This window comes from Otolemur garnettii, unplaced genomic scaffold (assembly GCF_000181295.1).
Source record: "Otolemur garnettii isolate 467f Iridium unplaced genomic scaffold, OtoGar3 scaffold00049, whole genome shotgun sequence".
NCBI lineage: Eukaryota > Metazoa > Chordata > Mammalia > Primates > Galagidae > Otolemur > Otolemur garnettii.
In genome coordinates, this window is record NW_003852444.1 from 9,103,812 (window position 1) to 9,117,231 (window position 13,420).

The 13,420-nt window shown below is 48.0% G+C and overlaps 1 protein-coding gene across 1 annotated transcript in view; it reads left to right on the forward strand.

The window, feature by feature from the left end:
- Positions 1-10,464, forward strand: part of WDR91 (WD repeat domain 91) — a 24,297-nt gene extending 13,833 nt beyond the window's left edge. The window contains exons 9-15 of the mRNA XM_003791600.3: positions 301-451; positions 1,619-1,713; positions 1,862-2,030; positions 5,331-5,439; positions 6,181-6,293; positions 7,575-7,772; positions 9,940-10,464. Coding sequence (XP_003791648.1) covers positions 301-451; positions 1,619-1,713; positions 1,862-2,030; positions 5,331-5,439; positions 6,181-6,293; positions 7,575-7,772; positions 9,940-10,104 — 1,000 coding nt within the window. The 3' untranslated portion in view covers positions 10,105-10,464. The remainder of the gene's footprint in view (positions 1-300; positions 452-1,618; positions 1,714-1,861; positions 2,031-5,330; positions 5,440-6,180; positions 6,294-7,574; positions 7,773-9,939) is intronic.
- The last annotated feature ends 2,956 nt before the right edge of the window (positions 10,465-13,420 follow it).

The window sequence follows — 13,420 nt, forward strand, 5'->3', positions numbered from 1 at the left end:
CACTCCTCCATCATGCACTGCGGGTGGGTGTGGGCTGGGGCAGGAGGAGTATGGGGAGCATCACTCCTCCATCATGCACTGCGGGTGGGTGTGGGTGGGGCAGGAGGAGTATGGGTAGTAGTATTTCTTAGACGAATGAATGAATATTTCCAGAAATAGTCCATACCTATCCTTTGAGTGTAGGCCTCTCAGGACTATTTTCAATACAGCAGGGAGGTTGGCGGAACCCTCATCTTGGCACTAGCAGGAGGATGAGACTAAGCCAGGATGTTGACAATGCCCCCATCTCTTCTGTTGCAGGGTGGATTGCTCTGGGAGGAGGGTTGCCAGCTTAGATGTAGATGGGGTCATCAAAGTGTGGTCCTTCAACCCCATCATGCAGACCAAAGCTTCCTCCATTTCCAAGTCACCACTGCTCTCTTTAGAATGGGCCACCAAGCGGGACAGACTGGTGAGTAACATTGGCCTGTTGGTGTGCTTTGCCATCCAAATTGAAGAATTACTCAGGGATTCAGGGACTACACATCTAGGACTGGCCCAACAGCCTCTGTTTTGGAATGGCAGTGAGGCTACTCATTGACGAGATTTGAAATGAGCCACAGGGGATTTTTGGAGAACATGGCTTCTGCCTATCTCTGGTCTGGCCTGGGGTCCCCCTGGCTGCTGGCCCCCATGTCTGTGTTTCCAACCATGGTCTCAGCTTTGCTCCTGCCCACCAGGAGCCCTTGTGGGCCAGGCCCTGCAGGAAGTGGCTTATACTGGTGAGGGGAGGGTGTTCTTTTCTGTGGTGCCCATGGGTCTAATGGGCCCACAGGAAGAGTACAGTGTTCTTTTTCCTTCTGGACTCTAATATTTGAGACAGGATTTATAGATAAGGAAGTAAAAGTGGTTTTTTTTGTTTTTTCTTTTGCTCCATTTTTTTTGAGAATCATACCTATAGTCTAAGGGGCGACCCTGATTTTTGGCAGCTGGAGGAATTATCCTCAGGACTAGGATCTCAGGGCTTTCCCTGTACCAGTGTCAGTTTGCCAAGTGAATGCTGAGGTCTCGAGCTCTCTAACACTCATGGTGGATGCTCTCAGACCTGAGTTGCTTCTGGTGCTTTCTTCTGGTAGTATTTGTTATCTTTCAGGCTTTTCACCAAATAAATCACAAGTCTTTAAAGGCAATGCTAACGTCTTTTGTTTTTCTTCTGGAGGCCCTTACAGGCCCAGAGCCAGAGCTGTCCCCTGAAGAGGCAAATGAGGCAGGCCCCAGGCTCCATGACCAGCTGGGCCAGTACCCAGGGTAGGGCAGTGGATAGATCACGAGTGAGAAGGAAGAGTTAGAAGAGCTAGGGTTTAAAACTGATAAAGGGGATGATCAGAGGGTCTCATGTAACCAACCAGAACTTTCCCAGGAGTATCCCAGGTGATGCATTTCTCCCATTCCACAGATGTGTTCTGTTCAAGGTTAGCTCTGATGTCTTTATTTCAGTTTTAAGTGGGGTCTATTGTAGACAGATTTCCCTTGAGTCACCTCACCCCTATAGCCTGCCTTGTCTTCCCTACTCTGAGGATGCCCCTGACCAGGCTGACTACACACTGTCCTTTTCTCCTCCTGCCCCTTGTCATTCCAGCTCTTGCTGGGCAGTGGTGTGGGGACAGTTCGTCTCTATGACACAGAAGCCAAGAAGAATCTCTGTGAAATCAACATCAACGATGACATGCCCAGGTGAGCCAGAGGCTCCCACAAGGCCTCAGGCTGCTGAGTGTAGGGCCTGGTGCCCCATGTCCTATAATAGGATCTGGCCTCCGAGCCAAAGTGCACCCACCCTCTGAGGGCAGGTGGAGGGTCTGACCCTGGCCCTTGTGTGTTGCAGAATCTTGTCCCTCGCGTGCAGCCCCAGTGGGGCCTCTTTTGTCTGCTCGGCTGCAGCCCCAAGCCTCACTTCCCAGGTGGACTCCTCAGCACCTGACCTCGGCAGCAAGGGCATGAACCAGGTTCCTGGCAGGCTGCTGCTGTGGGACACGAAAACCATGAAGCAGCAGGTATGGGTCTGCCTGTGGTCTCCCTGGGACAGTCGCTCTGTCTGCGCTCACCTGTGTTTCTGATGAATTTATTCCCCTCTTTTTGCTTTGTTCTCCTTCGATTTTTTAAAAAGTTTAAGTGTTGAAAAGTAGTAGATTCCAGTTGGGCAGATTGTTAGCAACTCAAGTCATTCAGAATTCTGCCACTAACTTAGGAGTCACTCCTTGACTCTACCAGAAGGCTCTTGTTTATTTTTTGGGAGAGGACTGTGCCACCTGACTCCTTAGAATTGTGTGAGAATTAGCGTAGCAGCCAGCAGTAGTGAGGACACATGCATATTCAGAAGACAGCTGACCAGACAGCCTGTCTACCCTGCTCGTAGCCGAGACATATTGCCCCCAGAATAGTTATAGATGCTTGCATCTTCCACCCTAAACCCTAGAGAGACTTAATAATGTTAAACTCACCTGTTTAGAAGGCAGAGATGTCTCTCATTAAAATTGTTAGTTTCATTGTGCACAAGTGGTATGGCTGCTCTGTTGAGCACATTGTTTCCTGATGCTGCTGGACACACTGCAGGGTCCCTGCCTTCAGACAGGCCATGTTCCAGATGTTCACCTTGTGTCTTCCCGTGCCTGCCTGTAGAAATGGTCTGTGTTCCCACTGGGAAGGCTCTCAGGCCTGTCAGGGCCACGTCTGAATTCTTAGTCTCCACCCTCTGCCACATCTGTCTCTCCTTTGGCAGTTTTCTTCATCTGGGAAAGGCATTCCACTTAGAAACTGGGGATCTTCTGGGCCCATCCTCCCTCTGCTCACATGATCAGTCTATGAGCAAACGCTGTCAGTACATTTCAGTCTGAACACGACCTGCATTTCCTGAAACATGCTCTAGACTGGTCTCTGGTGGCCCTCCTATGGCCCTGCTCTCTGTCATCTCCACCAGTTCAGTCAGTCTCTCGTAGTTCCTGGCTTCTTGCTATTCTCTGCCAAAGCTTTTATCACAATTTATGATTTTGTTCACTTGTGATCCCCAATTTTTAATTAAATATTGAATACATCCAAAAGAATATTGAAATCTTGGGCATATGGTATATTGAGAAGAAAAGCAGTTAAACGGACACCCATGTCCCCACCACAGTTAAAGTGGAACATTACCAGTGCTTTTTAGCCCTGTGTGCCCCTCCGCAATCTCCATCTCCCTCCCCCTACAGAGACAACTTGTCTGAATTGTGGCTTACTGTTGTCTTACATTTTAATAATTAGTTTTTGTTTCTAACTTGTTTTCTAACTTCGTAGCAATGGAACTATAGTATACGTATTTTCCTGGAATGTCCTATTGCGTTCTAGATTGAACACTGATTCTCCTTACTCTATGACTTGGTTAGATCCTTTGGCTGCCTTGCTGAAACTGATGGTCAGCTCTCAGTGTAAGTGGCATTCTTTTGCCAATTGTCATTTTTCTCTTTGGCAGCTTTTAAGATTTTCCTAGCTTGATGTCTAGATGTGGATTTTCTCATTTTTAAGTTTTAAAATTTGGTCTTTTTAAAGTCCCAGTTGGGATTTGTTTGGTTTTCTGAATCAGAGGATTTGTATCTTTGTTCAAGGCTGGAAAATTCTGAGTCATACTAACTCTTGCCTTCTGGAACTCCCAATTACATATGTGCTAGAACTTTTCTCTTTTTTTCATTTTTTTGTTTTACTTTGCTGTGTTCTTGATGATAATGTCTTCAGACTTATGAATTTGCTAATTCTCTCTGCCACTACATCTAATTGTCTACTGACCCTATCTATTATCAATAGAATATTAATTTCAGTTATTTCTCATTTTTAGAGGCTCAACTTCATTTTTTAAATCTGCTTTATCATGTTTACAGCCTGCCATTTTTAACCATATTTTCTTTGTTTTAGAGAGACGGTCTCATGCTGTTGCTCAGGCTGGAATGTAGGGCTGTGATCATAGCTCACCTTAGCCTTGAACTCCTGGGTTCCAGCAATCCTCCTAACTCAGCCTCCAGAGTCACTGAAACTATAGGCATGAGCCACCACACCTAGCTTTTATCCATATTTTCAATTCCTTCTTTTATTTTGTTGAACATACTGGATGTTCTCATTGGACATTCTGTCTTTTTCTAATAGCTCAAGTTTTATGCCTCTCACTCTGCTATCTGCTGTTTCTGTGGGTGTGTGTTCCATTCACCTGATTTTCTGTCTTATAAATTTTGATTGTGGATTCATGTTTCTTAGACCTTTATACTTGAGAATATTTTCAGGCTCAGGCTGGAGGTGCATTTCTCTGGAGAATATTTACATTCACTTTTGCCAGGTGCTTGCAAGCATTGCCAATTTCCACCAACTTTACAATAAATTATCTGCCTACAAAGGGATTGTTAATTTGGGTCATAAACTCATGTCAGGGCCAGTTTGTGGTCATGAATGTGCAGAGGCAAGTTTTCTTGTTATTCCATTCTGTGAACTAGGTTTATTTCTCGTTCATTTCCACACTGAGGGGATAGCTCTTTGGAGCTCTAGTTTTATATGATGGTTTCTCATCACCTGACCTTGGCCAGGTCTTACATCATTGTCTCCAGGCTCCTGATCTCTGTGTGGCTGTCACAGTGGGTACTTGGGTCATCTGGATTCGGTGACTGCCCCATAGTGAAGGCTAGTTGCAGAGGTCACTAGTCTTCTGGACTCTTGGTTTCCTTCATTTTTGGTATCAGATGATCCTTTATTTATTTGCTAGCTCAGTATTCTGTGTGCATGTGTATATGTGTGTATTTTAAATAACATTCTATCTTGTGTTTTTAGTTTCAGGAGCATTATTTAGGGTTCCTGGGGTTCCATATTGTTTGAATGATACTCTTCATTATCTGATTAATTAATAAACCTTAAGCTCTGTAAGGTTGCTTTGTCTGCTGCTGTGTTCTAAATATTTCTGTGGGGCCTATAAGGCTTGATGGGAAGGGAAGGGAACAGCCATGTGACCTTGGCATAGGCTATCATAAAAGTCAGTTAATGAAGTGTTATTCCCTGCCGGCAGTAAGGCTTTTCAAAAGGACTTAGCTTGGAATGCACTCTGGGTAACCTGTAAGCTGCTATAACTGAGTGAGCCAGATTATTGTCAGAATAGGAACCAGAATGTATACAGGCACAAAAACACTGGCCTGGAAAAAGCTCAGATGGTCACAAGCATAGTACTTTGGCAAAGGTTCAGGTCTAGGTCTATTAGTCTGAGGGATCCATATGCCTGTCTGTGTTGGAGTAAGCAGTGTGCCTGGGCTTGGTGAAAGTCTGCTAATGGTTTTGTTTTGTTTTAATAGCTCCAGTTTTCCCTGGATCCAGAACCCATTGCTATCAACTGTACAGCCTTTAATCACAATGGGAACCTGCTGGTCACAGGGGCAGCTGATGGTGTCATCAGGTTGTTTGGTATGGAAGTATGCTCATGGCAATCCTTGTTCTCTCCTCGGATGTCCCAGGGAATACAGTTGAATTTTTTTGCGAGCTGGATCAGAGGCTGTTGCAAAACCCTGATCTCAGATGCACATACTAGTACTTAACTTTGGTCAGAGTTTTCAAAACCTCCACAGTAATCAACTTGCATGTGGTTAGTGTCAGCAGACGTAGGCAGGGGTAGAGCATTCAGTCCTCCTTGGTCTCCAACTATTCCCTCAGAGTCCTAGACACCCATGTGGCACCCCGGAGGGCACAGGAGAGGGGTGCTGTCCTCTCTACCTGCTGCTGGCCCCTCAGGTTCCTCACAGAAGCATCACAAAGGTGTTCCTTAGCCAGGGGCATGCATGTGAATCATCTGGTGTGCTGGTTACGAATCTCCAAGCAGGCCCTGTCCCCAGGAGATACCCCCAGGTCTGGACTGCGTCTGGAAGGGATCCCCACAGTATTCTGGGGAAGTTCTAGAGGGCAGGTCCTTGAATGCCCCCAAGACATAGGGCTCCCCAGTGACCTCCCGCTCCCCCTGGGGGACTCCTGAGCCTTGCTTTTGACCTGGCGAAGGAAGCTGCTTCTGAAGCTCAGAGGCAGCCTAACTTCTTGGGCAAGGGCAGCTCCGTGACACCTGTTGGGTCCAGCAGGCCCTCGGCCTATAGAACAGCTGTCATCCCAAGCAGGGCCCCAGGGTTCCCCGGCCAAAATCCTGTCTTCTTGCCTCAGACATGCAGCAGCACGAGTGCGCAATGAGCTGGAGGGCCCACTGTGGGGAGGTGTACTCTGTGGAGTTCAGCTACGACGAGAACACTGTGTACAGCGTCGGTGAAGACGGGAAGGTAGGTGCCCGTGGGGTCTGGGTAAGAGGCTGGCATTACAAGGTGGGCCAACTTAGGTCTGCCCATACTGTTTACTAGCTGTGGGAGTTTTGGCCTTTTCTGCCTTTATTTTTTCATCTGTAAAATAGGGATAAAATAGTAATTTACCTCACAGGATCCTTTGTGCAGTTTGAATGAGGTCAGTGGGAGTCGGCTATCCTGGTGAAAGGGAGTGCCAATGAAGTTAATTCATCTCACCATAGGTGGACTTGTGGGGTCCAATTTGGGGCCAAGATATACTTTGGTGAGCTTGGTAATGTGTGATCTTGAGACCACTCATGGGTGGGTAGTTTGCTGAGGGCTGTGGACAGTGCCCCAGAAGTGTACAGGCCTGAGCAGAGTCCAGAGATGTAAGAAGGATGCCAAAAAAAAAAAGGGCAAAATAATTAATAAAAGCAAATGGCCCTTCGTAGATGCCCTCTGTGGAGGTACCTTAGGGAGTGGGCACAGCGCCTGCCTTGGAGAGGCAGCCAGGCAGTGGGCAGGGTCGGGAGAAAGACTGGCTTCCTGTACCTTTTGCATTTGATACTATCTGCCTTCTTATCCATTCAAAACAGGAACTACAAAGTTAAGTTCTTCATTTGAAAAGCGTAGGAAGGGATTATTACATTAAAGCCTCCCTTCCTATTTATGTGGGTAGGGAAGAGGTGGTCACTGCTGAGCACCCTGCCTGTGAGGAAGACTAATGGGTTATACACTCCCCAGTGAAGGCAGCCAGGTTTGTCGCTGTGTCTCTCGGTGTTCTATAGTTTGGACTGCTGAGACACTAGAAATGGATTTGGAATCTGTCCTCTGTACCTTGTTCCTAAGACAGAAAAATCTAGCTGGGTTCTAACTCTGATGATGATGATGACAGCGGCTCTTGAAGCACTTCCCCTGCTCGAGAGATCAGAAGTCCATGCACAGCCAGTTGCTGTCCTCTTTTCTCTTGTGGGGTCAGGCCAGAGAGAAAGAAAAGTGTTGGACTTTGATGTGAGGTTCCTGGCTGTTTTTCTAGATTTTCTTCCTGAAAAATGCTTACGTCTTATTGGCATGAGATGAGACTTGGGGATGGATCCCTCCCTCCAAGCCCCTTTTCTGCTTCTGGTAGTTGAAAGGGCTTTGCAAAGGTGTCAGAACTATGGCTGGGGGAGCAGGTCCCTCTGGCCAGCCTCTGCCCAGGGCCAGTCCTCACTGCTCCCCTGGGTTGCTGCTGGCTGAGCTCTGCTAAGAGAGCGCTCTGGCTGTGCTCTGTGACTGCAGTTCATCCAGTGGAACATCCACAGGAGCGGCCTGAAGGTATCTGAGTACGGCCTCCCCTCTGATGCCACGGGCCCCTTCGTGCTTTCCGGATACAGCGGCTATAAGCAGGTTCAAGTCCCCCGGGGCCGACTCTTCGCTTTTGACTCAGAGGGCAATTACATGCTGACCTGTTCTGCCACAGGGGGTGTCATCTACAAGGTAACTGGGCAGGGGTGTCATGGTGGGCAGAGGCTTCCATTTTGGAGGTCTTGGGTGAGCATGACCTTCTGTCCCATGCTGTGTGGCAGTGGAGATGACTTTGACACATACTGGCCATATACCAGGAGCCTTCCTGCTGCAAGCTGGGCCTCGGCTGCTGCTCAGCTCAGGTGGAGAAGGCAGGATTGGGGCCGAGCATGAGACGTCCATCCCCTCTGCTCGTTGAGGACAAGATCCTGCTCTTTTCCTGTCTCTGTTCTTTGAGAATAAGGCCTATTATAGAAAATGTTGAGGAATAGGAAGGGATAGAAGGTGTTGGGGTGGGGGAAACGATGGGGGAAACGTGCCCCAGATAAGCATGAGCCAGCTGGACTTTTTAATCTGGTATAGACTGGTTATTTTATTGGAAGTCTGTCCCATGGGTCAAGTACCTTCCAGTCCACGTTTGAGACAGAATTTGAGGATATGATTTGTCAAACCATAGCTGAGTGTTCACCGTGTTTTAAGTCCCTCAACTTACACACTGGTTTAAGTTCTCAAGTTAGAGCTTCCGTTCTATGTCCTTTTTAATGTATAATTACATGAAATTATGTCTTCTATTTTATTTCTATTTTACTAGTGTTATCAAATAGACTAGTGATGAGGGTTTCTGTTGTAGCCTAAGCTCCTGTGTCTGTACCAAGTTAATTTATTCTCAGCCTTAGTGGTAATTTTTAATGATTTGCCTGATGGTGGTGTTTGGTGTAGGTGCAGAGTCCTACAGGGTGCAACGTCCTCAGTCTCTTGTTGCCATAGCTCTTGAGTCAGTCAATAGCATGAGTTTTGGACAGAAATTGTGCCAGGTGTTGGACTAGGCACCGTGGAGGGTAAAGGAGACATAACGTATGGTCTCTGCTCTCTTGGGCACACACTCAAAGAGACAGCACCAGCAGCGGGGACGGTGCAGTGTGGAGTCGTTCTGAGGGGAGGAAGCTCTGAGTGGGGAGGGAAGAGCTTCCGGGAGTCCTCAGGGAAGACCCCGGGGAGACCGTGGGACCAGTAGGAGGAGTTGGGTAGACAAGAGACGGGCAGGTCTTGGGGCCCCACTTGGGGAGAGGCCAGTGAGATCGCATGTGACGGGTAAGGGGGTGCTGAGGTGGGAAATGAGGAGCCTTGTAGACCGGGGCCTGAGGTGTATGCACGGCGAGCGCTCACTGACAGAAAGTCCCCTCTTTTGTATGAAGGACGCTGATTCTAGTGGTTCTTGACCCACCCTTTCTCATAGCTGCTTATCTCCCAGGGGAGATAGAGTAGAAAGCTTTCACTTTACAAGCCTGACTATTTTATTGTTTTGTTGCATTTCAGGCCAGCTGTTCAGTAACTTGCTCTCTATGGATGTGTGTGTGTGCGTGTGTTTTATTTTTAATCACGTGACCTTTGGCATTTGCCCTGATCAGTTTATATGATTTGCAGTCAGACTCGCTCTATAACCAATTAGTGGATGGAAAGATTTTCCTTTGTATCAGTCTTACACTAGTTTCAGATTCCATTCCGACAGTGTAGGAACAATTTGTGCTTTTCTGAGTATTTTCTGCCTCTTGCTCTGGGGTGTTATATGCAGTGGTATTGGTAGTAGTTCAGTTTGCTCCTACTTTCCCCTTCCCTGTTAGCGTCCGATTCTGGATTGTTGCTGGGATGGGGGAAAGCAAAGCACACGCTGCTCCTGGGCCGCCCCCAGCCCGCACTGCTCTGTGAGGCGGGCTGGCTGAGACCTGGCTCTTCTGCAGCACGTGTTCCCCCCCTTGGCAGTGAACCTTAAACAAATAAGCAGGTACAGGAGCAGGTGCCAGGCAGTGAGGAGTGATACTGTGGGAGGGCAGCCAAGTGGGGCACGCAGCAGGTAACAGCCCACGGCAAGTTTAAGGTGGCAGAGAAAATTCCATCTTTTAAGGAGCTTCTCAGGTACTCGTTTTCCACTTCAGTTGGACTCATGTAGTTGAGAGAGGCATTTCCTGGCTTAAGAACTTGAACTAACTTTCTAGAAAGGTGGGCACCTGTGCCTGGGCTCGAGGAGGTTGGGGTGGCAGCCCCCAGGCTGGAGGCAGTTTGGCCACTAGAAGTGGATGTGGTACATGTGTTTGTGAGTGGTGTCTGCTGACACCTTTTTCTCTGTCCTGTCTTCTTATAGCTGGGTGGTGATGAGAGGGTTCTGGAGAGCTGCTTGAGCCTGGGTGGCCACCGGGCCCCTGTGGTCACCGTGGATTGGAGTACTGCCATGGACTGTGGGACCTGCCTCACCGCCTCCATGGATGGCAAGATCAAGCTGACCACCCTCCTGGCCCATAAACTGTGAAGGGCCTGTCCGGAGGGACACCCATGGAGCAGTGTTATCCTGGGCGTAGGGCAGATACAAGGTGGGAAATGGGGCACTCCTCTGCGGCTCCCGCCAGCGCAGTGAGTCTTCAGGGAGAGACTGTCCAGGGAGTTAAAGTGTTGTCCAACTATGATTGGACAGGAGCCACATGGAGCAAGTGGCTCATGCCGGAGACCAGTATCATGGACTGTGCAAGACACACGCTGCAGACTGTGGGACGAAAGCTCCAGAGGAAGGAGAGATATTGTGACGGCTGCTGTGTTGGCCTAGGAGAAATTGACAGTATTTTGTATGTTTCTCATTTTCTTTCCTTTTTTTTTTTTAAAAAGAGAAAGTACTTGTGGGTCCTTGGTGTCTTTCTAGGATATGTGTGTCGCTTTGCCCTGGCTACAGTCAGCCCCTGCCTTCCATCTGCCCACCCCAGCACTGTGCCCTCCACTGGGGCTGCACTTCCCCAGCTGGGCCTGTTGCTTTGCCATCAAGGTTGGGTGCCGCCCGCGGCTCATCTGTTCTGCTGAGTAGCTCAAGTTTGGTGGGTCCTATTTCTCTCTGCTCAAGTCCAGGCCACAGAGTGTTCTTTCTCTTCCTTAAAAGTTGCCAGCTTTTGTTACAGAAGCTTCTCAGGATGAGGGCAGGGCCAAGGCCTCTGCTCTGGGCTGTCTTCTCAATTGGGTGACTTCTGTTTCCCACACAAGGTGAGAATCTACTATCTGACATGCTTGGGACCAGAAATGTTTCAGATTATGGATTTCTTCTCGGATTTTGGAATACTTGTAAGTACATAATGAGATATCTTGGGGGAGAGACCCAAATTTTAACATGAAATTCATCTATATCTCATACACACCTTATACACATAGCCAGAAGGCAGTTTCACACAATATTTACGTTTTGGTTGCAGCTCATCACATGAGGTCAGTTGTGGTATTTTACTCTTGTGTTGACATGTTGGCACTCAAGAAGTTTTGAATTTCAGAGCATTTTAGATTTCAGGGTTTTGGTTAGGGATGCCCAAGGGCACCTCTTTCATTCAGTGGTTCCTCTCATTCCTCCAGCTTAACCTCCAAGGTGTCGCCAGTTGCCAGCAAGCTGCACCCCTTGCTGGTGAGTGTAGGGGAGGTCAAATGAAGCAGCCAGGTTGATGGCAAGCATGTGGGATTCAGGCCAGTCCATCTGTGGCAGAGCTGATCCTGACCAGCTATGCCCACCCCGCTGCCTGAGGCCTGCCCTTTACACCTGGCTGGGGTGGGGCCTTGAAGAGGCAGGTGCTCCTGCAAGGTAAAGAGGAGCTGGAAGACCATTCTTAGGTGTCATCATGATGGGATGGTGGGCCTAGACCTTGGGCTTCAACACTTGGCAGGGGCAACCTTGTCTCCACACAGTTCAGAGCCTTCCAGCCCAGTTCTGGGGTGCAGACCTGGAATGGTGAATACTCATAGTTACCTACTTTGGGAAAGCCACAAAGAAATTGGTATTAAAGGCTTGGCTCCATTCTGCTGGGATTTGAGGGAAAAGTAGGGAGGAATTTATGTGGCTTGATTATAAAAGACATGAGAGACTTTGTAGTAAATAGTTACCCATTTTTCCTCATTTCCACTTTGGTACTCCTTCCCTCAAATGAAGAAACCAGGACTTCTCCGTGGTTATTACTTCTCCCCTCTACGTTGAATCAGCAGTGATTCTGCTGGACATTTAGAGATGGTCATGGGTTTCCTTTGAAAAACTTTTAACTTTTCCTCTCTCCATCTTGGAGTTTGTCTTACTATCCATTCCCTCCTCTCATGGGGTCTCTATAGCTTGCCAAAATGGATTTAAGGATCATAGGGACACAAAGAACACTTGAAACCCAGGTGTCCATCCCTGTCCCCACATCTTGCCCTCTGTAGGATGAGCTCTTATCCTCCAAGAAAGTAGGTTAGGACTTAAACTTCTCTCTCTTCTTCAAAATACCTGCTCAGCATCCTCTGTTACCTGGGGGTAGGGATGGCATAGAAGAAAACCATCAGACCAACTGAGCTGCACCTGGCCAGGCGCTGACCCTAAGCTCTGGCCCAGGCTGCACCAGGAACCTCACAGGTGCACTTTCCCATTTCCTGCCATCAGGTACCTGGCTGCATTTGCCCACTTCTGCTCCAGGGCCTCAGGCCAAAATCCAGCCTCTCAGCTGGGCATTCAGATGCATTAGGAGTTCCCTGTGGTGTCTTTTTAAAGGACTTACACATTGTGGAAAGACTAAATCCAGCTCATTGACATATGCACAACCTCTCATGATCAGTACAATTTTATCTGCCAGTTTAAAGACCAAAAACCTCTTAAATGCTTCAGGTGTTGACTCAAATCTACGCAAGCCACATATTTGTAGTTCTGGTTCCTCACCCCTCCTGAGGTGAGGGTTCTCTTCCTTCAAACAAAACTTTTAAGGCAGACAGACTTGTTTCCTGCTCTTCAGGCCTCATTTTCTACCTGGCTATGGAAAGAGGTTTTAAGGGTAGATGCACAGGGGCTGGTACTGTTGGAAAAAAAGTTATTCAATGATATTTATTAAAGCACAGTAAGGAAGACTTTTTTCCCAGGATTATCTCAAGTATAGGAAGGGCTGCAATAAGGTCTTACAGTGATGGAGAGAAACTGGACTCAACTTCAAATACAGCATGGGCCACTGGGACTTTATAGCCAAGGAGCAGGATGGGCAGGTGGATAGACAGTTACTCAGAGGGAAGAGCAGGGATGAGGGGATTCTGGCTCAACCAACCTAACAGAGTTTTGCTGAGACAGGCCAAGGTGGTCAGACCAAATAAGGCAAAGAGGGTGATCAGATATCAAGGAGGGGGATGGGGCATGGGGTGTGGTTCTTTTCAACATTGGATTTTATATGGAATTGCACACATAGGCCTAGCAGAAGATTCAGAAGCCTGACCAAAGTTTAGCCAGGTAAAGAATCTTCATCAGTTCTAATAGCAATTATTTTCTCTTCCTTTATTCACAAAACAAAATGGTGCTTCTCTGCCCCAGCTGCAGTTAGACTTGGGTTGCACTGTCTCATGCTCTGTGAGAGGTCAGTGACTGGGACACCTTCATAGTGGCAGAGAAGCCGTTCTGCTCCCTGGGGCTGCCCTCCTGAAGGGGCTGGAAGCAGACCAGATCTATCCTGCAGCTAAACTGACCCTGACCACCAGCAGTTTGGTTTTATGATCACTGATGATCTGTCTCTCTTTAAGCCTTGATTTTTTCACACTTTCCCCGTGCAGCCCCCTGCCCTAGGAGGGAGGTGTTGAAGAGCAGGTGAATGTGCTTT